Source organism: Lepus europaeus, chromosome 23 (genome assembly GCF_033115175.1).
Source record: "Lepus europaeus isolate LE1 chromosome 23, mLepTim1.pri, whole genome shotgun sequence".
NCBI lineage: Eukaryota > Metazoa > Chordata > Mammalia > Lagomorpha > Leporidae > Lepus > Lepus europaeus.
Genome location: NC_084849.1, coordinates 17,981,791 through 18,004,068, shown reverse-complemented (window position 1 = coordinate 18,004,068; position 22,278 = coordinate 17,981,791). Strand labels below are relative to the sequence as shown.

General features: G+C 57.5%; 1 protein-coding gene across 2 annotated transcripts; it reads left to right on the top strand.

The window, feature by feature from the left end:
• The first annotated feature begins 44 nt into the window (after window positions 1–44).
• Window positions 45–21,689, top strand: KCTD10 (potassium channel tetramerization domain containing 10). Of its 2 annotated transcripts, none has more exons than XM_062182775.1 (7): window positions 45–128; window positions 4,969–5,182; window positions 13,127–13,296; window positions 15,500–15,586; window positions 15,899–15,951; window positions 17,090–17,285; window positions 19,240–21,689. In XM_062182775.1, exons 1-7 carry the CDS (start codon window positions 126–128, stop codon window positions 19,462–19,464), a joined length of 948 nt encoding a protein of 315 aa, XP_062038759.1. In that variant the 5' UTR covers window positions 45–125; the 3' UTR covers window positions 19,465–21,689. The 2 variants fall into 2 exon arrangements, with proteins under 2 accessions (XP_062038759.1, XP_062038758.1); XM_062182774.1 differs by having other exon boundaries at window positions 15,497–15,586.
• Window positions 21,690–22,278: the final 589 nt, after the last annotated feature.

Sequence of the window (22,278 nt, the reverse complement as noted above, 5' to 3'; positions counted from 1 at the left end):
GGAAGTGGCGTGCAGGGAGCGGAAGTCCCCGCCCAGGCCCCGCCTCCGCCCCTGGCTCGCGTGAGCTGGGTGTTTCCTGCCTCTCTCAGTCCGGGTGTGGAGACTCCGGCGTCCTCCGGCTTTTCATGGTGAGGAGGGCGGTGCCCGCGGCCGGGGGGCTCCGGGCGGCCGCGGGAGCCGGGGAGCGGCAGAGTAGAGGGCGCAGGGACCGAGGGGAGGGGGTGGGGTGGGGGGCGTCGCCATATCTGGGGGGCTGGAGGGGGGCGAGGCCGGGGTGGGGGAAGGGCTTTGGCTGGCGCTTGGGGTGTCCGCGGCTTTTTAGGAACCGGGAGAAAAACACTTGGGTTTGAGGAGTGAGTGTGTGAGTGGGGAGGGGGTCTCCGGGTCTGCAGTGCTTGGGTGGAGACGGGAACCGGTGACGCTGCGAACAAAGAGATGTCAATGAACGAAGACATTTGGGGCGGAGAACTGAGGATGGGGGCGGGGGCAGGGGTGTCGTGAGGCCGAACGGGTAGGTTTTGAGAGGGTGAAGAGAGCCAAGTTGGGGCGCAGCGTCTGGGATCCCTGGGTCTCGTGGGCGTGAGGGCGACCCAGGTGTGGCCGAGCGCAGGGCGAGTGGCGTGGAGGACGGACACAAGTGGGAGCCGGCAGGCTGGGGTGTGCGTTCAGGGGAGGGATGCCAGGGGCCTGCGGTCAGGGTGCCCGTGCAGTCACTTCCGCTGAGGCCGCAGGTGGCCACGCCTCGGGAGCGCGGGGCGTCGCACCTGCTGCCTCTCAGCTGTCTGCTCGCTGGGGTTGCGCACCGAGCAGCCCAGCCCCTCCGGCTTGTTTCCTTGTTGGACGCTCTCTGAGCCTGACTTCGATCTCCACTTTGTGTAGAAGGAGGACTGCCTGCGGGGTGGTCTGCCAGTGGGCCTCAAAGTGTGGTCACCTGTGGGTTTGCTTCAAGTGCGCGGGCGCCCCGCAGGAGGTTCGTGGGTCCCTGATTAGGGCGGTCGGGGCCAGAGGGCCCTGAGAACCCTGATGCTTTCTTTCCGCCTCCAACAAGCGGGCTTGATGCTAAGCATCTGTGTGCCACACGCCAGAAGAGGATGCTGCTCGGGGAGCTCCTCCAAGTACCCACTTTGGGATGCCAGGCGGGGCCAGTTGTGTAGCTGATTGGATTCCGTACGGTTGGGATGGAGCGGCGGGTTTTCGGAGTTGTGGCAGTGCCTTTAGTTTGGGGGAAGTGTTGTACCTAGGCTCAGTGTGGTGTCCTCGAGCCTGCACCCCATGAGAAATCCCCCCGAGGTCTGCCACAGCTCCCCTGGGGACTCAGAGATGCAGCCCGCTGACCACCTTAGCTCAGTGGCGCCGAGCCTGGGTAGCAACGTCAGAACCACCCGAGGAGCCTTTGCAGTGTGGGGACTGAGCCCCCTGCAGAACACTGGGGACGGCGAGCGCAGCCAGGACTGGAGACCACCGGTCTCAAAGCTTGGGGGCAGAGGGGAAGTCCCACTGAGGACTCGTGCAGCGCTCGTTCCCTGAGGGTAGCTTTGATGATTGCAGCTGTAAAAGTTCCATTTTGCAAGTTTCGAGACTGGGGCTTCGATGACATCGCTGCTTAGAGGTTCATGCAGGAAGTAGTGGAACTGATGGTAGTCCCTGCCTGCCTGCCTCTCGACTTGGATGTGTGTGCGTGCGCGCACACACACACACACACAAACACACACACACTCTCACACTCACACTCGGATCTGTGGGGATTTGGTGCCTTGTTGCAGGCCGCACTCGCCTGAGTCTCCTCTCGAGTCAAGGCCCCCCCTTCTGCTGAACCCTGATTCTTCAGGTGTGCCTGCGGTTGCTTCCTGCCTGTGGCCCTGAACTCTGAACCAGGGGCTTTGGTTTTTCAGGAATTCACTGGGCCAGCAGAACAGGAGGCCGGGGTGCTTCCCCAAGACCCTGGTGTTGTAGCTGAATGAGGAGGAACAGGGCTCTCCGGAACAGTGGGTTGTAATCTTGGCTGTGTATTAGACACCTGGGGAAGCTGTAGACGTTGGGCCACACCCCGGACCAATTAGACCGGCATTTTCAAGGGTGAGACCGAGGCAGCAGCTGACCCCGATGTGCAGCCAACAGGGAGCCACTGTTACACTCAGCAGCCCCACGGGGAGGAGCTGGGAAGGACAGGCGCCTTCACTTGCCGTCCGTCTTTCTGAGTGGATGGAGTCTAGCCAGTTCCTCAGCTGTGTGTTCATTCTCGCTCCCTCTCTCCCCCTTCCCCGGAACCAGTTTTGCTTTCCCCTGCAGCACCTCTCCACAGTCACTGATAATTTCAACCTTTGGAACAAGTGAAATAGCAGATCCCAGGCGGGCGTCTGGGGCGGCACTCCCCAGGGAGGTTTACTCCGAGAGGCTCACTGTCCGCTGCTTTGTGTCCCCGGTTCGCAGGGACGTGGTCCCAGCCGGGGCTCCTCTCCTTACGCTGCCTCGGCTGACCTCGAGTGAGCAGGCTCCAGAGAGGCGAGGTTAGGTGATACCGAGCCTGGAGTCTCCAGCTGGATCAGGACAGGTTCTGTTAGCGCTCAGTAACCCGGCCTCGTTCGAGCTGGAAACTGTGCACAGAGGAGAGCGTGCTCAGAAGTGGAGTGTTTCCTGCTGGAGCGTTTGTTCAGCACGAGGGTCTGAGCCGGGTTCTGTCTGTGCCACCCCTCCCAGCGGGCCTGTGAAGGTGGCGTGACTTGGGGAGGGGACTGCTTCAGATGTGTCGCTTAAGCTCCTGTAGCTCTTAAGTGCCGGAACCAGGGCCTCAAACACAGACCCAGGCTTGACTCCGAAACCCGAGCCCTTAGCCACACGCTGCCTGCAGTCTTTTCAGAACTCTTTGCACGTCTTAAGGCAGGGAGATGGGGCTCTCCTTTCTCAACTTGGGTGTCCTGGCTCCACGCAGCTTGGTAAAGCACAAGGGGGACTTAACCACATCCTTGCCTCGCTCAGCGCCGACTCCCCTCCGGTCTTTGGGAGGTGACCGCCTTCCCTGGGTGGTGGTGTCTGGTCCTCAGAATGGCAATAACCTCAGCCGGCCTCCAGCGTTGTTTGCATTTTAAAAGCCAGATGTGGTGGAGGGCCACGGAGGGGCTCTCTGGGTCTCCACTGGGGTGGGGGCTGTGCAGCTGTGGGTGCTGACCCAGTCCCATCAGACCGGCGCCGTATGCCAAATAGCTTGGTAACGGTACAGAAGGCAACGTGTACCTGGAAAGCTTGGTCTGCCTCAGGCACGCACCTTCCCGAATGCCAGCTGACGTCCGTCTTCGGCGCAGGGCACTAAAACATCAAAGCGTTTTCATTTCCAGGCAGATTTCCTTACTGTCCCCTCCCCACGCCCCTCAAAACCAGAAACCAAACAAACCATGCAACTGGAAGCCCTGTTGTCCCCGCCAGGTCTCAGAGCCTGCTGGTGCCCTGCTGGGATGGCGTTTCTGAGGGAGTGCTTGGGGAACTCCCCCAAGGGGAGGCTCCCTGGGGACGAAGCCAGGAGGGAGGGGAACGGCTTCCTCTTGACCTCTTTCCTTTTATGCCTGACACGGGCCACAGAGACCCCAGGTGAGCCATGCTCCAGCTTGGGCCGGGTGGGGGTTTGGGGGTGATGGGTGGGGTGGAGTCACGGGTTGGCCAGGACCAGAACAGCTGGGGAGCCTGGCCTCTGGGAGTGCAGGTTGCCTCCCTAGCCCCTGTTCTGGGGGAAAGCTGGCATTTGCATCTCATCCGTGAATAGACACAGTGCACAGCCTTGTGGAAGTCACAGAGGACTCAACGCCGGGCCTCAGCATCAGGCAGGTTCTGTGCTGTCGGAGCCCTGCAGCCAGACCCACCAGGGACACACCTGTGTTCACGGAGGTGGACTCCAGGCTGGAGGGAGCCCTGTGGGCCGGCTCAGGAAGAGGCCCCGGCAGTGGGGCTGCCAGGAGGCAGGGCTGATTCTGCAACCTGTCCCGGTAGCATGGATTCCTGCTCTGAGTAGGGGGAGAATGGCCCCAGGCCAGACTCCGGTTGGGGAAGCAGCAGCAGCGAGCGACCTGAGTTAGCCAGGACAGGGAGACGTTAGGCGGTTTTGCGTTCTGGGCGATGTGTGGGTTCTTGTCTGTGCGGACGTGATTGTGGAATGGCCTTGTTTTTGTCCTGCCGCGGCACCGTCACCACTTGGCCTTGTCTGGGAGCGCCAAGGACTCGTATGAGGACCGGGCTGACTCTCAGCTGGCAGGGCTGCTCCACCCTTTCTCAGCGCTGTGCCCCAGGCTCAGGACAGAGTGAGGCCCTCTGGGCCGCCTTCTCTGGATCTCACCTACTGGTGCAGGCAGTGTTGTCTGGGCTGCTGTGCGTCTGTGTCCGTTTCTTACGGCCTTGCTACCAGGGAGGCTGTTGTGGATGGCAGTAGGGCGGGAGGCTCTCATCTTGCAAGAATTTGTCTGCAGGAGCCTGAGAGAGTCCTTCTGTCCCCGGGCAGTACGGGGAGTGGGAGTTGGAATCCCACAATTTCCTAAAAGTGTATTTGGTAATTCAGCTGAAAGATGGCGCTTCTAGCTGTTGAGTGGTGCGTGGCAGTCAGAAAGCACAGAGGCCTGGGCAGTGCGTGGGCCTGCAGTGGGAGAACGTCTATGGGTGTGGATGGGCAGGAAGCCCCTGTGATACAAGAGCTGGTGTGGGAGTCTGGGTGGGCACCTGCCACTCTCCGGGGGGGAGCCAGTTCCCAGCTTCCACCGTTGTTGCCCCCCTGCCCAGTTGGCCTCTGACTTTGGAAGCCAGAAACCCAGACTTTGCTATTAGCTCTCCAGAGTGCTCAGCGTTGGGAGCAAGCGCTAAGGGCAGTGTGTGTGTGTCTGTGTGTGTGTGTCTATATGAAGCAGAACGCGCTGTGAGCTCAGAGTCAACCTTCCAACGGTAAGGAGTAAACCCAGCCCACGTCATGACCTGTGTCTTCTCCACTGGCAGGAAGAGATGTCAGGAGAAAGTGTGGTGAGCTCAGCGGTGCCAGCGGCTGCCACCCGCACCACTTCCTTCAAGGGCACAAGCCCCAGCTCCAAGTATGTGAAGCTGAACGTGGGTGGGGCCCTCTACTACACCACCATGCAGACGCTGACCAAGCAGGACACCATGCTGAAGGCCATGTTCAGTGGGCGCATGGAGGTGCTCACCGACAGTGAAGGTAAGCGCCGCCTCCCCCTACACACACATCTGCCTCTCGGCGCAGCTAGGCCCTGCGGCAGGCCCGCTGCTGAGGGCTTCACCTGCTTCAGGTACAAGTTTCCACGTGTGCTCTGTTTCTGAGGTGAGCAGGAACCTTGGGTGTAAGGCGTAGACCTGGTCTAGACTGTGGGTGTGGTCAAGGAGGGCTTCTCTGAGGAGGCAATATTCAAGCCCAGACCTGAAGACCGGCAGCGGTCACCTGGCCGGGGGCCCCCGCAGTCTCAGCTCCAGTGTTGATTGGCCGTGTGACTCGGAGAGGTCACCTGCCCCCTGCAGGCCTCAGCTTGCTCCTCTGTGAGGTGGAGGCTGGATCCACTGCCCTGGTCGCTCCCTTCCCGGTCTCCCTGTTCTCTGATGGTTCTGTGACAGCAATGAAACGCAGACCTTGGAGAAGCCCAAGTGCTTCCTCTGCACCTTCCTCCAGACAAAAACTCCAGACCCGGGTTTGCCCCAGCTCCCCAGGTGCTGTCAGCTGATCCTGACCACCTGCTTCACTCGTGACATCTCGTGCTCGCCTGGGAAGATGCGCCCTGGGGCTGTCGTCAGTTAGGACACATTCGACGTGTGTGCACAAGTGCAAATGTGTTTTCCTTTTGGAAGGTTGTGTCGGCAGTTAAACTTTTTTTTTTTAAGATTTTTTTTTTTTGTAATTTATTTGAAAGTCAGAGTTACAGAGAGAGGTAGAGCTGGAGAGAGAGAGAGGTCTTCCATTTGCTGGCCCACTCCCCAAATGACTGCAACGGCCAGAGCTGAGCTGATCGGAAGCCAGGAGCTTCTTCTGGGTCTCCCACGTGGGTACAGGGGCCCAAGGACCTGGGCCATCTACTGCTTTCCCAGGCCACAGCAGAGAGCTGGATTGGAAGAGGAGAAGCCGGGACATGAACCAGTGCCCTTATGGGATGCTGGCGTTGCAGGCCGCGGCTTTAACCTGCTGCCCCCGTGAAACGGTTGTAAGGTGGTCCTACTCGAACTGCCTCTGCCCTCCTGGAGCAGTCTGTGAGCGCCTGGCAGGGGTTGCAGCCTCACCTGACTGGCTTAATGGACATGTCCCCGGAGGCTTAAAAATGGCCTGTCCTTCTGTCGGCCTGAGAATTCCTAAGCCCTGGGCCTGCCCACAGCCTGGCTTGACCCTGCCTTCCCTGTTTCCTGACCGGTTTTCTGTTCTCAGGCTCTCGCCTTGCCAGGATGAGGTTTTGTTTTTTTTTTTTGTTTTTTTTTTTTTTTTTTTAAGATTTATTTTATTTGAAAGCGTTAGGGAGAGACAGAGAAGGAGAGAGATCTCCCATCCACTGGTTCATTCGCAGATGGTCACATCGCTGGGGCTGGGCCAGGCTGAAACCAGGAGCTTCATCGAGTCTCCCATGTGGGCTGGGCCATCTTCACCACGGTGCCAGCCTTTGTGCGCAGTGTTTGTGTTAAGATTTTTTATTTATTTATTTGAGAGGTAAAGCTACAGAGAGGAAGGTCTTCTATCCACTGGTTCACTCCCAAATGGCTGCAATGGCCAGGGCTGAGCCAGTCTGATGCCAGGAGCCAGGGGCTTCTTCTGGGTCTTCCATGTGGGTGCAGAGGCCCAGGCACTTGGACCATCCTCCGCTGCTCTTCCAGGCCACAGCAGAGAGCTGGATTGGAAGTGGAGCAGCCAGGACTCTGGGGAGTCCTCAGGAGAAGCAGCTGAGAAGCTTTGAAAGCCCACCGGAAGTCTTTATCCCAGGAGGCCTCATGCGCCATCCCCTAACTGGACACGGTGTGCAAGTGGTGCCAGTGGCACTGCCATGTTCTGCATGTGCACTGAGGGATGACCCTCGCCCGGTGCTGCCGGGTACACCCAGCATCTGTGACACCCAGGCCCCGGCTGTGTCGTCACTTGGGCGCCCTCTCCTCATCTCACTGGGAAGAGCTCAGCACCTGGTGCTGTCTGTGTTGCCGCGCTTCCTCCTCGACGATTTGCAGGTGGAGACTGTTGACAGTGAAGTGTGGTGTGGGGCTAGAGAAGCTGAAGCTCCTGAACCCGGGACTCCCTGGCTCCAGCCATGTCCTGCCCATGGGCGTCTTCTGTTTATTGGTCACTTAAACGTCTCTTGAAGGGGCAAGCCTCTGGCCATCAGTTAAGTTGGCACTTAGGATGCCGCGTCCCCCATCGGAGTCACTGGTTTGAGTCCTGGCTTCTCCCCTCTGACCCAGCATCCTCACGTGCACTGCGGGAGGCGGCAGGTGGCAGGTGATGGCTCCAATAGCCTCCCATATGGAAAACCTGGACTGACCTCTGGGCTCCTGGCTTCAGCCTGGCCCATCCCTGACCTGCAGGAATTTGGGGAGTGAACCAGCAGATGGAAGATTCTCTCTCTCTTGTTCTGCCTTGCAAATACATATTTAAACCCAATTTTTAAAAGGTTGTTTATTCACTTGAAAGGCACAGAGATATCGTCCATCCACTGGTTCACTCCCCAAATGGCCGCAACAGCCTGATTAAATGTTCTTGTTTACACACTCTCCTTTCCTTGTTGCTTCAGAGTGTAAGCTCAGGATGCTAGTTCTTTGTGGTTCTATATTGTAGGTACTCTCTCCCAGTCTGACTTGTCTCGGCCGTTTTTTTCAAGTTTGTTTTTATTTTTATGTATTTGAAAGGCAGAGTGGCTGATCTTCCATCTGCTGGTTCACTTCACAGATGTCCCCGGTAGCTCCAGGCTGAAGTCTGGAGCCGTGTGGATGGCAGGGACCCGTGTTCTTGAGACACATCATCTGCTGCCTCCCAGGGTGCATACCAGCAGGAAGCTGGATCGGAAGCGCTCTGCCGTGGGGTGCAGGCACCCCAAGCAGCAGCGTCACGTTGCCTGCCACGTCGCATCTCTTTATTTTTTTTTTTAGATTTATTTATTTATTTGAAAGGGAAAGTTATGGGGGTTGAGGGGATGGACAGAGATCTTCCATCTACTGGTTCACTTCTCAAATGGCTGCAACAGCCAGAGCTGTGCCTGTCCAAAGCTAGGGGCCAGGAGCTTCTTCTGGGTCTCCCACGTGGGTGCAATGGCCCAAGGACTTGGCCCACCTTCCACTGCTTTCCCATGCCCAGTAGCAGGGAGCTGGGTCAGAAGTGAAGCAACTGGGACTCAAGCCAGCACCCAGATGGGATACTGACATCACAAACTTTATCTGCTGTGCCACCACGCTGTTCCCTGCCACCTCCCCCCCCCCCCCCCCCCCCCGGGCCTCAGTTTTAAATAGTGCCTTTTGCCACCTCAGCATTTGAACATTGCTAGTTTACATTGTCAGTGGTGCTCAGCCAGGGTGGTTTTTTGCAGTCCTCCCCCCCCCCCCCCCCATCATTTGGTAATGTTTACAGACGTTTTTGGTTGTGACAACTTGGCTGGAATGGGAGTGAACAGAGACATTGAGTGAACAGAGACCAGAAATGCCCTATAATGCCCAGGGCAGCCCCTGTAGCAAAGAGTCACCTGGTCCAAGATGCCAGACCCGCTGAGGTTAGAGACCCTGCACTAGAGAATCGGACCCGGGGATGAGGCCGCTTCCTGGACTCTGAGTCTGCAGCAAGGACCTTGTGTGCCTTTCATGACCAGACAGGTTTGGGAGCGCAAAAGAACAGTGTATAAATGCCGTAGTATGGCGAGGGGAAATCAAGGCTCCTGGGAGAGGTGGGGAAGGAAAGGGGAAGGTCAGGCATCCCCGGAGAGTGGAGTGGGAGGAGTGAGCCTATCGGCCCAGTCCCCGACCCCCAGAGCAGTCGGTGCCCTGAGCACCATGCAGGCCCTGCTGGGGCTGGAACTTGCCACTTCTGCATGCTGCCGGTGTGGTGTCCTCCAGCAGTAGTGATGAGTCAGGTGACGCACTCACTGTCAGAGACCTATAGCTGGATCTGGCGTGGTAGAGCAGCAGCTTACAATACTGGCATCCGGTTCAAGTCCCAGCTGCTCCGCGTCTGACCCAGCTTCCTGCCCAGGTGCCAGGGAAGGCGGCTGATGATGGCACAGTGCTCGTCTCCCTGCCACCCATGTAGGAGACCAGGATGGAGTTCCTGGCTCCTGGCTTTGGCCTGGCACAGCTCTGACTGTTGTGACCATTTGGGGAGTGAGTGAAGCAGCAGATGGAAGATTTGTGGGGGCCGGCACCATGGCTCACTTGGTTAATCCTCTGCCTGCGGGGCCAGAATCCCATATGGGTGCCAGGTTCTATTCCCGGTTGTCCCTCTTCCAGTCCAGCTCTCTACTGTGACCTGGAAAGGCAGTGGAGGATGGCCCAAGTGCTTGGGCCCCTGCACCCGCATGGGAGACCTGGAAGAAGCACCTGGCTCCTGGCTTCGGATCGGCGTAGCTCTGGCCGTAACAGCCATTTGGGGGATGAACCAACGGAAGGAAGACCTTTCTCTCTGTGTCTGTCTCTCACTGTCTAACTCTATCTGTCAAAAAAGAAAAAAAAAAAAAGAAAAAAAAATATTTTTGTCTCTCTCCTTCCATCTTTCTCTTTCACTGTGCCTTTAAAAAAATGAAAACAACCCGTAGCTGATTGAGTGCTGCCGGTAAACCTCGCGTTGTACTATGTGCTTGTGTGCTTGCTCCTGTTCCCGTGCCGCCCTGATGAGATACCATCCTTAGAGGACCGCTGGGCAGAAGTGAAGTGAAGCGCAGTATCACCCTGCGTGGGCCCATGGTCTTCACTCCCTGCCATCCGGGAGGCATCCTGGGGCCCGGTCCACAGCGTCCCAGCTTCTGGCCTGCCCGACAGGATGGCCTTTGGGACTCGCCCCCACCCTCCGAGGCTGCAAGAATCACACCCCCCAAGCAAGGAGCTGCTTCACTTGCTCCTGCTTTGCCGGCGCTCGACATTTGAGCTTTCACAGGGCCGGAGTCCTGCTCGGAGAGCAGCCCAGCTATCTCAGACCAGAATGCTAATTGAAACCTCATGGAGAGCGCGCCGGGCTCCTTTGCCCTTATTTGTCCAAAGTATGATTCCTTGGCCACAAGCATTTCCTGACGGCATTCTTGAGCAGGCGCCCGCGTCACGATCCGCCTGTTCACTTCTGGAAACTGGCCCGGCCCTGGGAAAACGGATTTCAGGGGCCTGGCTCGTTCTGAGCGGCTGAACTGTCCACGTGTCAAAGGCAGAGCACAGACGTTGTCTTCCCCCAGGAGCTGAGTTGCGTTGGTTGCCATTTCCTTAAAGCCTGAATGTCTACTTTTAAAAAGTTACTTAAAAACTTTTATTTATTTGAAAAAGCAGTGAGAGATAAATCTTGTCCTGTGGTTTACTCCTGCAACAGCCAGGGCTGGGCCAGGCCAGAGCCAGGAGCTTGCAGCACAATCCGGGTCTTCTGCGTGTGTGAGGACCCACTGCTTCCACACGTGTGGCAAGGACTCCAAGCCAGGCACTCTGATGGGGACGCGCCTTACCTGCCGCACCACATGGCCCCCGCCAAGCTGCTGCTGTAGGTCTTAACTCCAGGGAAAGGAGATTGGCTGTGAGGTCCTTGCTTGTTCTTCATGGTGTAGCCCTGCCCTCCCCGCTCTGGAATGTCATCAAGCCTCTCTCTCTCTCTCTCTCTCTCTCTCTCTCTTTTTTTTTTTAAAGATTTATTTGTTTTATTTGAAAGGCAGAGTTACAGAGAGGCAGAGAGAGAGAAGTCTTTCACCCGCTGGTTCACTTCCCAAATGGCCGCAACAGCCAGAGCTGAGCTGATCTGAAATCAGAAGCCAGGAGCTTTTTCCACATCTCCCATGCAGGTGCAGGGGACCAAGGATTTAGGCCATCTTCTGCTACTTTCCCAGGCCATGGCAGAGAGCTGGATCGGAAGTGGAACAGCCGGGACTCAAACAAGTGCTCATATGGGATGCCCGCACGGCAGGCGACAGCTTTACCCACTATGCCATAGTGCCAACCCCTAATTTACCATCTTTAAAAAACCGAGAAATTCACAGAGAAATCGGGGTTTCTGGCACTACTTGGAACATCAGAGCTCAGGCAGCCCTGGAGCCATGTTCCTGCCTGGCCACTGATCTGGCGCAGGAAGAAGTGACCCCCTCTGGGAGTGGGACGCCAGCTTCTCCTGGCCGGAGCTGAGGCCCTCCCGCACTCAGTACGCCACTCGCTGGCCCCGAGCATCTGCATTGGGGAAGGTGCTGAGTGCGGGTGTTGCGGGTGGGAGAGCCTGTGGCCGCCGCTGGCAGGGCGGTGGGATTCACTGTGCCTGTGGGGGCCTCTTCCTTCCTGGAAACCAGGATCTGATCCCAACCCCACCTTTGCTTGTGTTTGCCCTCCCCCCCCCCCCCGGGGGGGGTGGTCCTTCGTGCAATCCTCAGGAAGCTGCTGCATTGTGGGAGGACAAAGTGCAAGGCTCTGGGGGCGGAGACACAGCCAGTGTCAGACTCACTGGTGACTGCTACAGAGAATCCCGAGCAGTGCCTCAGACTTGAGGGCGCGTGGAAGGGCTGGCTCGGGGGCAGACGAACAAGGCATTTGCTGCTGGACTTGGGTTGTCTCTGCCGCTGACCCAGGGCCCAGGGGTGTGCAGAGTGCTCAGGGGTGGGGGTGGGGGCTTGTGGAGCCGATCAGGAGCAGAGATGGCGACAGGTTAGGGGTGTCTGCGTGAGCCTCCCGATGGCCCTGCCTGCTGGTGGCTTCTACTGTGTCGAGGGGGCCAGCGGGCTGGGTGGGAAGGGGGGACACGGCGGCTACCTGGCCTCTTGTTAGTGCTTTGCCTTCTCTCGAGGGGCCGCTGGTCTCTGCTCCTTCCCTGCCTCTTCCCAGGCCCCGGTTCTGTCTTCTCCAAGTGCTGCCCGGGGACTCTCATTTCCAGGGAGGGATTCTGAGACTGCTCGGGCTCTTGGTGCAGGTGCAGCCCCGTGATGCACCCGGAAGCATACTGAGAAGCGGGAGGGCAGCTCCCAGGCCCACCCAGGAGGTGCTCATTGTGCCCGAGCCGTTTTCCCATGTCTGCTAAAAGCATAGTCCCCCTCTCCGTGGTGACCGAGCTGTTTGAGGCAGGGCCCATCCCATTTGTCTTTTTTTTTTTTTTTTTTTTGACAGGCAGAGTGGACAGTGAGAGAGAGAGAGAGACAGAGAGAAAGGTCTTCCTTTGCCGTTGGTTCACCCTCTAATGGCCGCCGCGGTGGCGCGCTGCGGCCGGCGCACCGCGCTGTTCCGATGGCAGGAGCCAGGTGCTTATCCTGGTCTCCCATGGGGTGCAGAGCCCAAACACTTGGGCCATCCTCCACTGCACTCCCTGGCCACAGCAGAGAGCTGGCCTGGAAGAGGGGCAACCGGGACAGGATCGGTGCCCCGACCGGGACTAGAACCCGGTGTGCCGGCGCCGCAAGGCGGAGGATTAGCCTGTTGAGCCACGGCGCCGGCCCATTTGTCATTTTATGTCCAGTAGCTGACCCTGCCAGTCTGTCTTGTTGCAGGAAGTTACGGAGAGGACTTCCTGTGCTGGTGCTGGGAGTGTGTAGGGGTCACCTTCCGGAGTCTGGGGGGGTAAGGCTGTGCTCCTTGGGAAATGGCCCTGTGATTTGAGTGGCTGAACACAGTGTTGTGGAAAGGGGGAGGGGTGTTTCTACCCCAGAAGCCACGCCCATCATTGGGAAGTCCTCGTCTGGACCCGTGTTACCCAGGACTGCACCCCAGGCTCCTCTTGGGCTGCCCTGTGGTTTTGGGGGTACTTCAGGATCATCCTCTTAGGCCTGGGGTCCCTGGCATCCGCGAGCCTCAGACCTGAGTTGTCTGGGGTTGCGGTTGTGTCAGGGCCCCGAGGCTGTGGCAGCGCTGCCTGGCAGAGCCTGATCGGCCCTGGGCCGTAGGTAGGCAGCCGGGGCCGCGACCTTCCCCGGGAGATGGGGGCACCAGGTGGCCACGCAGCTGTGCTCAGCGCTCCCCTCCTCTCCCCTCTCTGCAGGCTGGATCCTCATTGACCGCTGTGGGAAGCACTTTGGTACCATACTCAACTACCTTCGTGATGGGGCGGTTCCCTTGCCTGAGAGCCGCCGGGAGATGGAGGAACTGCTGGCAGAGGCCAAGTACTACCTGGTCCAGGGGCTGCTGGAGGAGTGCCAGGCGGCCCTGCAAGTAGGCGTCACCCCGACTTCCCGAGAGTGGCCAGGCGCGGAGCATGCTGCCTTCCTGCCCTCCCTTGGCAGAGTCCCGCCGAGCTGTCGTGAGAGTTCCCTGTGGTGTTGGGAGCTCACCTGGGCGTGGCCACTTTTCTAGACCCCGCTTGGGGACTTATTCCAAGTTGAGTCATTGTTGATAGTCCAGCATGGTCTCTTTCAGAGTCCCCGCCTCAGCTGGACTGGGGCAGGACTGTCGGGGTGGTCTAATGACAGTAAAATCCCACAGACCCCCACCTGCTGCTGGACACGGCCAGCAGAGTTCTAACAGAGGTGAGAATGGGGAGAGTGGCTGTGGGCTGTTACAGAGTGTGATCTGTGCACCTGACGCTCTGGGCCTTCCTGGTGCCACGTGTCTGTGACTAGCCTGAGACCAGAGCAGTCCTGCTGCTGCCACACACCCTCCACCCCGGAGCCGCTGACCTCACTGGGGATCTGCCGGAAGGCTGCACGTTTGCTTTGTCATTGTTTCATGTCTAGCATGTATTAAAGCAGTGCACGGCCATCACTTTGCAGTACTGCAAGGTCGTTACCAAAAACACCAGCACACCTTGCCGCCCGCCCACCCTCGCCCCTAGGGCTGTCTCTCCATTCTTTTGGCACTTTTTTTCTGTTTGCTGCTTTCTCCTTTCCACATAACCTGCTTATGCTGTTATTTTTCGCCTTTTTGGTTTTCATCTTTTATCTGCCTGAGTCACTATAGAAGGCTAGAATTTAGGCTCACAGCCCAGAGCCCGCCACACTGTGGGCACATGCCCATGCTGCTCTCCAGCATAGCGTATCACAGTTCCCACTGTTCTGAGCCGTGTAAGCCCTGGGGACCGAGCCACAGAGCCCAGGCTGTTACTCTGTTTCCCGTGTAGCTTTCAGGTCACGGAGCTCGCGACTGCCTCGTTGTCTTGTTTGGGTTTCTAAGCATATGGCTGATTCAGCCCCAGATCCTCAGACAGGAGGCTCGGTCTCTGGTCTGCGGAGCCACATCAGAGCCTTGGCAGCTTGCCCTCTGGCTCCCTGTCTGGTTTCAGTGTTAGTCTGGGTGACAGCTGCACAACTGGCCGCCCACTTCTCTCTCCTCCCACTTCCTCTCTCCTACTTTCTCACATTTTTTTTTTTTTTTTTCAGTTTTATCTTCGGCCTGCCCGTCTGTTGAGTCCTTGCTTCTTGCTCTCAGGTGCCTGACTTCCGAGAGCTTTCCTGTGCCATAGACGCTGTGCCGGACGGAGCGTGCAGTCGCACCTCCCAAGGTGCCTTGCCCGACTCCTCTCGGCTGCCCGCTGATCCTCTGGCAGCTTCTCTCTGCTCCCTTTCTTGGCTGCCTTCCCCCCTCACTCCGTCTGCATTTGGTTGGTCTCATTTTGGAGAGGCTTGCCTCCCATCATGCCCTGGGAGATAAAGCAGAGGCCAGGTCTCCTTGTCAGGTGATGGGGCTGCCTCGTTCAGTGGGGACCCCAAATGTTACTCTGTGAACCTTGTTTTGGATGGAAATCTTCCCCTCTTGTCTGCTGTGGGACCAGACCTGTCCTGCTGCCTGAGGGGACTGGGGCGCCCAGCGTGTAGTGGCATGGATGGTGCATCCCACATGTTCTGCGTGGCAGCTCAGCCCCGCCCTCTGGTGTGCAAACTGCTGCTGGACAGAGGAGCTTTCTGGAAGAGGCTGGAGCTGGAGGCGTCCGGGGGCTTCTGCGCCGGCCCGGCTCCCTCGCCCTCGGCCCCCAGCCCTCAGGGCCGTTCTCTGAAGGGTCCCCACGTTCTTTCCTGTCTGCCGCCGCCTTCTGCTTTCTCCATCTCCGTGGTGGGCGCTCTTTGGCCATCTGCCCCAGGCCTTTTGTGTGCTGACCGCACTTCTCCCGTTCCGTCTCTCCCGGCTGTGTCCCCTTCTCGTTCCTCTGTCGTCACTACAGTGCTGTTGTAGGAGCTTTTCACTAGACCGTGTTTCATTTCGAGTGGCTCCTTGAGCTGTGGAAAATGTGTCCTCGTTGGTAGCGTCTTCTGAGCACCCTAGCATATGACAGCCCCAGCCAGACAGCAGCTCTGGCCAAGTCAGCGCTCGCCTTCCGCTGCTGTAACTCATGGGTGGTGAGACGCGCCCTCGCCGGAGCCCGCCTTGGAGCCTTCGGCGCGGGGCAGGCTTCCTCGGCTGAAAGCGTGTTTTGTTCCAGCAGAACAAAGACACGTACGAGCCTTTCTGCAAGGTTCCCGTCATCACCTCATCCAAGGAAGAGCAAAAGCTCATAGCGACGTCAAATAAGGTACGTGGGAGGCGCCCTCGTGGGGTTTCTTTAGCTCTTGGAAGCGACAGCCGTGCTTCGGAATGAGCTGTGAGATAGAACTCGCTGTGGCTCCCACCAGGCCTGAGACGAAGTTAAGAATGGGAAGCGACAGGTCATCTGTGTGCCCCCTGCTGTGGGGTCATGCGGTCTCCCCTCCGGCCGGCAAGCTCTGCTGGCCTATGGCTGCCTCGCTGCTCGCTGTGGCAGGGCCCCGACCTTGAGGGGAGCCAGTGGCTCACTGCACCTGCACGTCAAGTAACTCTCTTCTTCCTTTTTCAAAATGACCCACAGCCAGCTGTGAAGTTGCTGTACAACAGAAGTAACAACAAATACTCGTATACCAGGTAAGGCAGCAGCCAGCAAAGACGTCTGCTCCCACGGGGCAGGGCCCCCGCTCCTGCCAGCCCGAGCCGGCAGCTCCTTCCCTGTAGCGAGGCGGCCGCCTCTGGAGAAAGCGAGAGTCGCACGCGCCGCAGAGCCCGCCTTGCCCAGTGCACAGTCCAGGGGCTTGTCGTATAGGCAGAGCTGTGCAGCCCTCAGCCCCCTCTAAAGTTAGAACGGTTTCACCGCCCCACAAAGAAAGCCTGCACCCATTAGCGACCACTCCCCACTTGCCCCAGCCGCTCCCCTACCTCCAGCTGTGGGCAACCACTAGTCCCCTTTCTGTCTCCACGGATTTGCTTTTCCTGGGCGTGTGAATGGAATCCATGTGCCTTTTGTGCCTGGTTTCCTTCACGTAGCATAGTGTTTTCCAGATCGATCCGCGCTGTAGCTTGATAACATAGCTTTCTGCGGCAGAGTGATATTCCATCTGTTTTGTTCATCCATTCATCGTTTGGTGGACGTTTGAGTCGCCTCCATGCCTTCCCTGGCTGTTGTGTGTGTGCCGCTGTGAACATTCACGTGCGAGGCTACTTGTGGACACTTGCTGCGGTTCTCCTGGGTAGACGCTGAGCAGCAGCACGGCCGGGTCACGTGATAGCCCGGGGCGTAGTCTAGGGGGCCTGCCAGACTCTCCCAAAGTGGCTGTGCCATTGAACTTGCCCAGGAGCAATATCTGCGGGGATCTGGGAGCATGGGGTGCTAATCAGGAATCTGAGGGTTCGGGAGAATTTAAGAACTGATGGGGGGGGCAACGTTTCTACTAGTGCCCCTCTACTCCTGGGGGCGCGGAGGGTGAGGGGTAAGGGGAGAGCTGGCGCGCTCCCTGTGTCTGGAGGCACCACATCTTCCGTGTTTTCTCTCGGGTTTTATGGGGCGGCTGGTGAGGAGCACAGGCTTAGGGGGCCAGAGCTGGCCTCACTTACCTGACTTCTGACCCCGGCTTTGCGTCTTTGAGCAGTGGGAGCTACAGAGTCCGGCACATGGGGTTATTGTCAGATTGAAATGGGCTGTGCAGCACGTGGACCCTGTAGGGCCTTGTGTGTGGAAGGGCCCAGTTACCGTGGGCTTGCTGTCACCCTGTCAAATGCTCTCTTGCAGCAATTCTGATGACAACATGTTGAAAAACATCGAACTGTTTGATAAGCTGTCTCTGCGCTTTAACGGGCGGGTCCTCTTCATAAAGGACGTCATTGGGGATGAAATCTGCTGCTGGTCCTTCTACGGTCAGGGCCGCAAGATTGCTGAAGTCTGTTGCACCTCCATCGTCTACGCCACCGAGAAGAAACAGACCAAGGTGAGGGCCTCGGCAGGCGGCGCTCAGTGCTGCTCGGGAATGCGCGCTGTAGAGCTTCTTTCCATGGGAGCCGAACGCAGCAGGGGAGGTTCGTGAGACGCTTCCCTTGCCCCGCGGTGGCTCACTTGTTAAGACACGGTGTCTTTGAGCCCTGGAAAAGTCCAGATGGGGTCTTGGGGACACAGACTGGCGTTTGCATTCTGATGCTAGCGAGTCGACAGTCGTGGTACCCAGTCCCTGCGCCGCGAATGTGGAGTCAGACTTAGTCTTGTCCGCGTGTGTAGCCTGCTGCCAGTGTTTCTCCCTCGGATGGCAGAAGGACTTCTGACCTGCGTTGTCCTGCCAGCCTGGCTCCATCAGCTGCTGCTCGTCCCAGGAACGAGCTGGGCCTCTCTGCCTGCAGTCATGCTGTGCACACGTTACTTCTTTCTCAGCCTGTCCTGAGAGAGGCCTGGTTAGCAGTGGCAAGCAGTAGGTCGGTCGTGGGCAGACTGTCTCGCCTCTGGACACCCTGCACCATGTGTTGGTCACCTGCTTGGGCGACTGTTGTCCCTGCAGCTCTGGGAAGCACCCAGTTCTGTAGGATTTCGGAGCTGGCCTCAAGCGAAAAGCAAACAAGAGAAAGTTAGTAGAGTCTTTTATTATTTGTTAAACTCACTACAGGAAATTTAAATCATCTACAGAATAGTACTGCGATGTGTGTACGCGTCACCGGCCTGGAGTGGCCCCCGAGTCCTGGCCACTCTTGCTCCGTCTGTGTCTGCTCCTCTCCGCTGCCCACACGGGGGTTGCTGGGCAGCCTGTTTGATTCACAGGCATTCAGAACACATCTTCAAATGCACGTGGTGTTCTGAAGGTAGTCGAGAAAGGAGCGACACTGGAGTTCTTTTCCTCAAAGCGGGTAGGGGTGCGGAGGGGATGTTAGGCCTGTGGTTAGGACACTTGGTCGTGTATTGCAATGCCTGGTTTGAGTCCCCACTCTAGCTTCCTGCCATGCCGGCCTTGGGAAGCAGCAGATGATGGCCCAAGTAGGTGGGCCCCTTCCTCCCATGCGAGAGACCTGGACTGAGGTCCTGGCCTAGCTCCAGCCATCGTGGGCATTTGAGGAGTGAACCAGCAGATGAGAGTTCTCTGTCTCTCCTTGGCTGTCAAGTTTGGAAGGCAGGGTGGCAGTGGCGGTGGCAGGGTGGCTGGTTTTGGGCGTCTGGCACAGTGGTGAAGCCACTGCTCAGGACACCTGCACGCCGTGTCTGAGGGCCTGGGTTCAGGTCCTGCCTCTGCCCGGCCCGGCCTGCTGCTCATGCGCACCCTGGGAGATTGGCTCCCTGCCACCCACACGGGAGATCTGGATGGAGTCCTGGCCCCTGCCTAGCCCAGCCCTGTTACCAGCGTGTGGGGAGTGAACCAGATGTCTACCTCTGTCACTCTGCTTTTCAAAGAAAGAAAAATTTAAAAAGAAGGCACGGTTCACAGGGAAGTGGGATTGTCTGCACATTGGCAAGCTACATCGTTGTCTCTTCTCCTGTGAGCTGTGTTTATTAGGCTGTGAATTCCTCCTGTAACTAGACCTCCACTGGGTCCGGGTTTGATTTTTTTTGTATATGCCAGGGTTACCTCTGCTCATGGTTCTAAAACAATAATCATCCTATTGATGAAGCTGTAAAATACGAAGAGTTTAATTTTTAGAGGGAGCAGAGGGATTTCGAGACCATGTGATGTGGGCCCGGCTGTGGGTGTGTCTGTCAGCAGGCGGGTTCCAGAGAGAGCCTGTTCTTAACGGTGTGGCTGAGCCCGGATGGGACTGTGCTGGGGGCAGATGGGAGAGTAAACTCGCCGCTGGTCTGCTGTTCAGATTCTGGTCTCCTCCCCAGTCCACCTGCCATTTTGCGCACGTGTGTGTGTGTGTGTGTATGCCCTACACTGCCTGACCTGCCGTGTATTCTGTGGCACACAGGTGGAGTTCCCTGAGGCCAGAATTTACGAGGAGACCCTGAATATTTTGCTGTATGAGGCCCAGGACGGCCGGGGACCTGACAATGCTCTCCTGGAGGCCACGGGCGGGGCCGCCGGGCGCTCCCACCATTTGGACGAGGATGAGGAGCGAGAGCGGGAGCGGATTGAGCGCGTGCGACGGATCCACATCAAGCGCCCCGACGACCGGGCCCACCTGCACCAGTGAGCAGGCAAGCGGACCCCGCCACCCTCCCCACCCTCCCCGCCTCGCTCAGATCCTGCCCCTGGAGTCTGCGGATACTTTTGTAACAAACCGGATGATATTTTGCTATTTCTCGACCAGGTGACCTGATTCTGTCTTAACCCAGGCATCTGCACCTTTATTGTTGAACAGCCCGTTTCTAATGCCTCTATTTTCCGTGAGGAAGCAGGACTCTGGGCCAGGCCCTCTGAGTTCTCGGAGGAGTGCGAGTGCGTGTGCGTGCCTGCCTGCCTGCCGTGAGAACTGTTGTCTGCAGTATTTATTTGTGGGTGTTCTGGCCTCCGAGTTCTTGCGGTCCGACGGTTCTGAGAGGTTCTGCAGCCGGCGATGCCAGGCAGAGGTGTCTGGGAGCCGCCCGCTTCCTGACCTGTGACCCCCCCCCAGCCTGGCTCCTGTGCGTTGTGACCGAGCACAAAGCCCCAGAGCTGCGCTACAAGCCTGCCCTGCAGTGTGTGTGCCTGGAGCGGGCAGCAGTGGGAATAGGACCCCAGGAGCTTCGTGCGTCCACACTGCTGTCCTGAGGGCAAAGCCTGGTATAAGGAGCAAACCTTTCACTGCCGTGACTGGGCTCTGGTCTGGTGATGGCTGGGCCGCGTCCTCGTCCCGCCCCATCTGGCCCGGAGCTGAGCTCTCCCTGACGGTGAGGGCCAAACTCCCTTCCCAGCTCCGTGCTCCCTCCAGCCACGTTCCTGTTAATCCACCCATTCCAGGCGGAGCTCCAAACTGCTGCTCCTCCAAGGCTGCTCCTTCCCTGTTGCGCTGGGCTTACTGCCCCAAGGGGACCCCCACTCACACCACCTGCCCCCGGGGAGCCCCTTCTCGTGTTGGAGTTTTGTGCAGAATAGAGTGGCCTCCAGGGAGCAGGTTGAGAGGGTGTGTGCAGATACCTTTGGGTCTGGTTAGCGTTCATGTTTGTGTCTGTTTAGGGGATGTGTGTGACTGTGGGTGGGATGTGTGCTCTGGGCACCGGCAGCCTGCGCTGGAGCTCGGTGTTGGCACGGTGCCGTGTCGGACGGATGTTCTCAGTGACCTACCTCCCAGCTTCCTCTGCGCGTGCGGAGCAGCAGAAGCGCGTCGTGACTGGTATGGGTGGTTGAGACTAGATGAGGTAGAGCAGTTAGAGGGCCATGTGAGTGTGAGCGTGTGCCAGGTCGTGGATGGGTTCTGTCTGCTTCCCAAGGGAATTGTGACTATTTATACCAAAGGTATTAACGTGGGCAGCCTTTGACACCCTGTAAGGCCCAAACTGTTGATGTGTGGAACGGTTCTTACAGCGGGGACTTTGTTGGCGCTGCCCTCCCTGTGACAATTGGACGCCTCTATTTTGTACCCAGCAGCAGAGCGTGCAATCATGACTGAAGCTGCAGATCACTTACGGGGTATTTGCTTTTTAACCTGTTACAGGAGAAACTTTTCTACAAGGCCATTTGGGTTTTATTAAGTGCTAAGGAAAGGGGGCTTACAAAACTGTTTCGTAAATATTTTCTACTGTTTAAGTTCTGAACACCAGCCCTGCCGTTTGGGTTGAATTTTTGTAGAAAGTCAAAGTGGATGTCAGTTCTGTTTTGTGTAGGAAAAGAAAAGCCATTGTGTACATTCTAGTTTTTCAGTGTTTGTATCGAGAGTAAGTTTGTGGACAATCTGATCTGTTTGGCTTTTATTCCTTGTGGCTTCACATTTTGGGCAGCTCGCTCCACCTTCACGTCTCCGGTTTTTGTCTCTGGCCTCCCTGGGACGTGAACAGGTTTGTAAAACATTCCATGGTGAACGATACTGCGAAGCTGCATCTGGCCTGGTGCCGACAGCAGCCACTGGTGGCTGGTCCAAGTTCTGCAATCCAGTGTACCGCAAAAGGATTCGATTCTTCTCACGCCAGCACTAAGAGCAGAAGTTACTGTTCCTATTTAAGAGCCGTCCAAGTAAAACACTGGTCTGAGATTTTGGTAAAGAGTAAGCTTTTATTGCATTGTGATAGCTTCCAGTGAAAAAAAAAAAAAAAAAAGAAACAGCTTTTGATCTGATCTACACAAGTTCCGTTTGCTTGGAATAAGTCTTCCGATTCCTGGCTTTCGGGCTCCACCAAAGTCACCGTAGCGCATCTTTGTGTCATTTCCCTCTGTCCCTGCACTAGTCACTGTCTGTGTACGAGCATCGTGGACGTATGTAAAATAAAAGCGACGTGCTGCTTCTGTTCGAGTCTGTCCTCTGGCTCTTTTCAGCAATGCCTAGCAGCGCCAAGTCGGGGTGAGAGTGCCGAGGGCGAGGCGGGGCCCTGCATCCTGCTCCCCGCCTGGAACAGCTCGGGGTGGGAGGCGGAGAGGGGTGCCGGGGCTGTCCTGTTCAAGCCTGAACACTGCAGGGAAGGCTCGAGGTTGGGGGGCGAGGACTTCTCTTAGCACGGACAGACTCACTCCATTCACCACCTGGGACCCAAGACACTTAACCAAAATCCATTTAAAGCAAACTTCAAATTCTGGAGCTTTATGGAAATCTCATTTACTTATTAGCCCATATGTGACATTTCAGAATGGGGCCCGGGGCAGCCTGTCTGTATGTGTTGAAGTGCCCGCTGAGGGCAGGGCCTGTCTGGGACGTTAAAGCCACTCCCCCTTGACTGTCAAAGTCGGCTCCTGGAAGCAGGTGTTTGCAGAGTGCCGCGGAGAGGCTGGGTATAGGCTGCGGTGAACACGCTACTTTCTTCAGCCGCGATCCTTGTCCTCCAGCTTCTGGAAGGTTTCCTTGCAGACACAGCTAACTGGATCAAATTCCCGAGGAGGA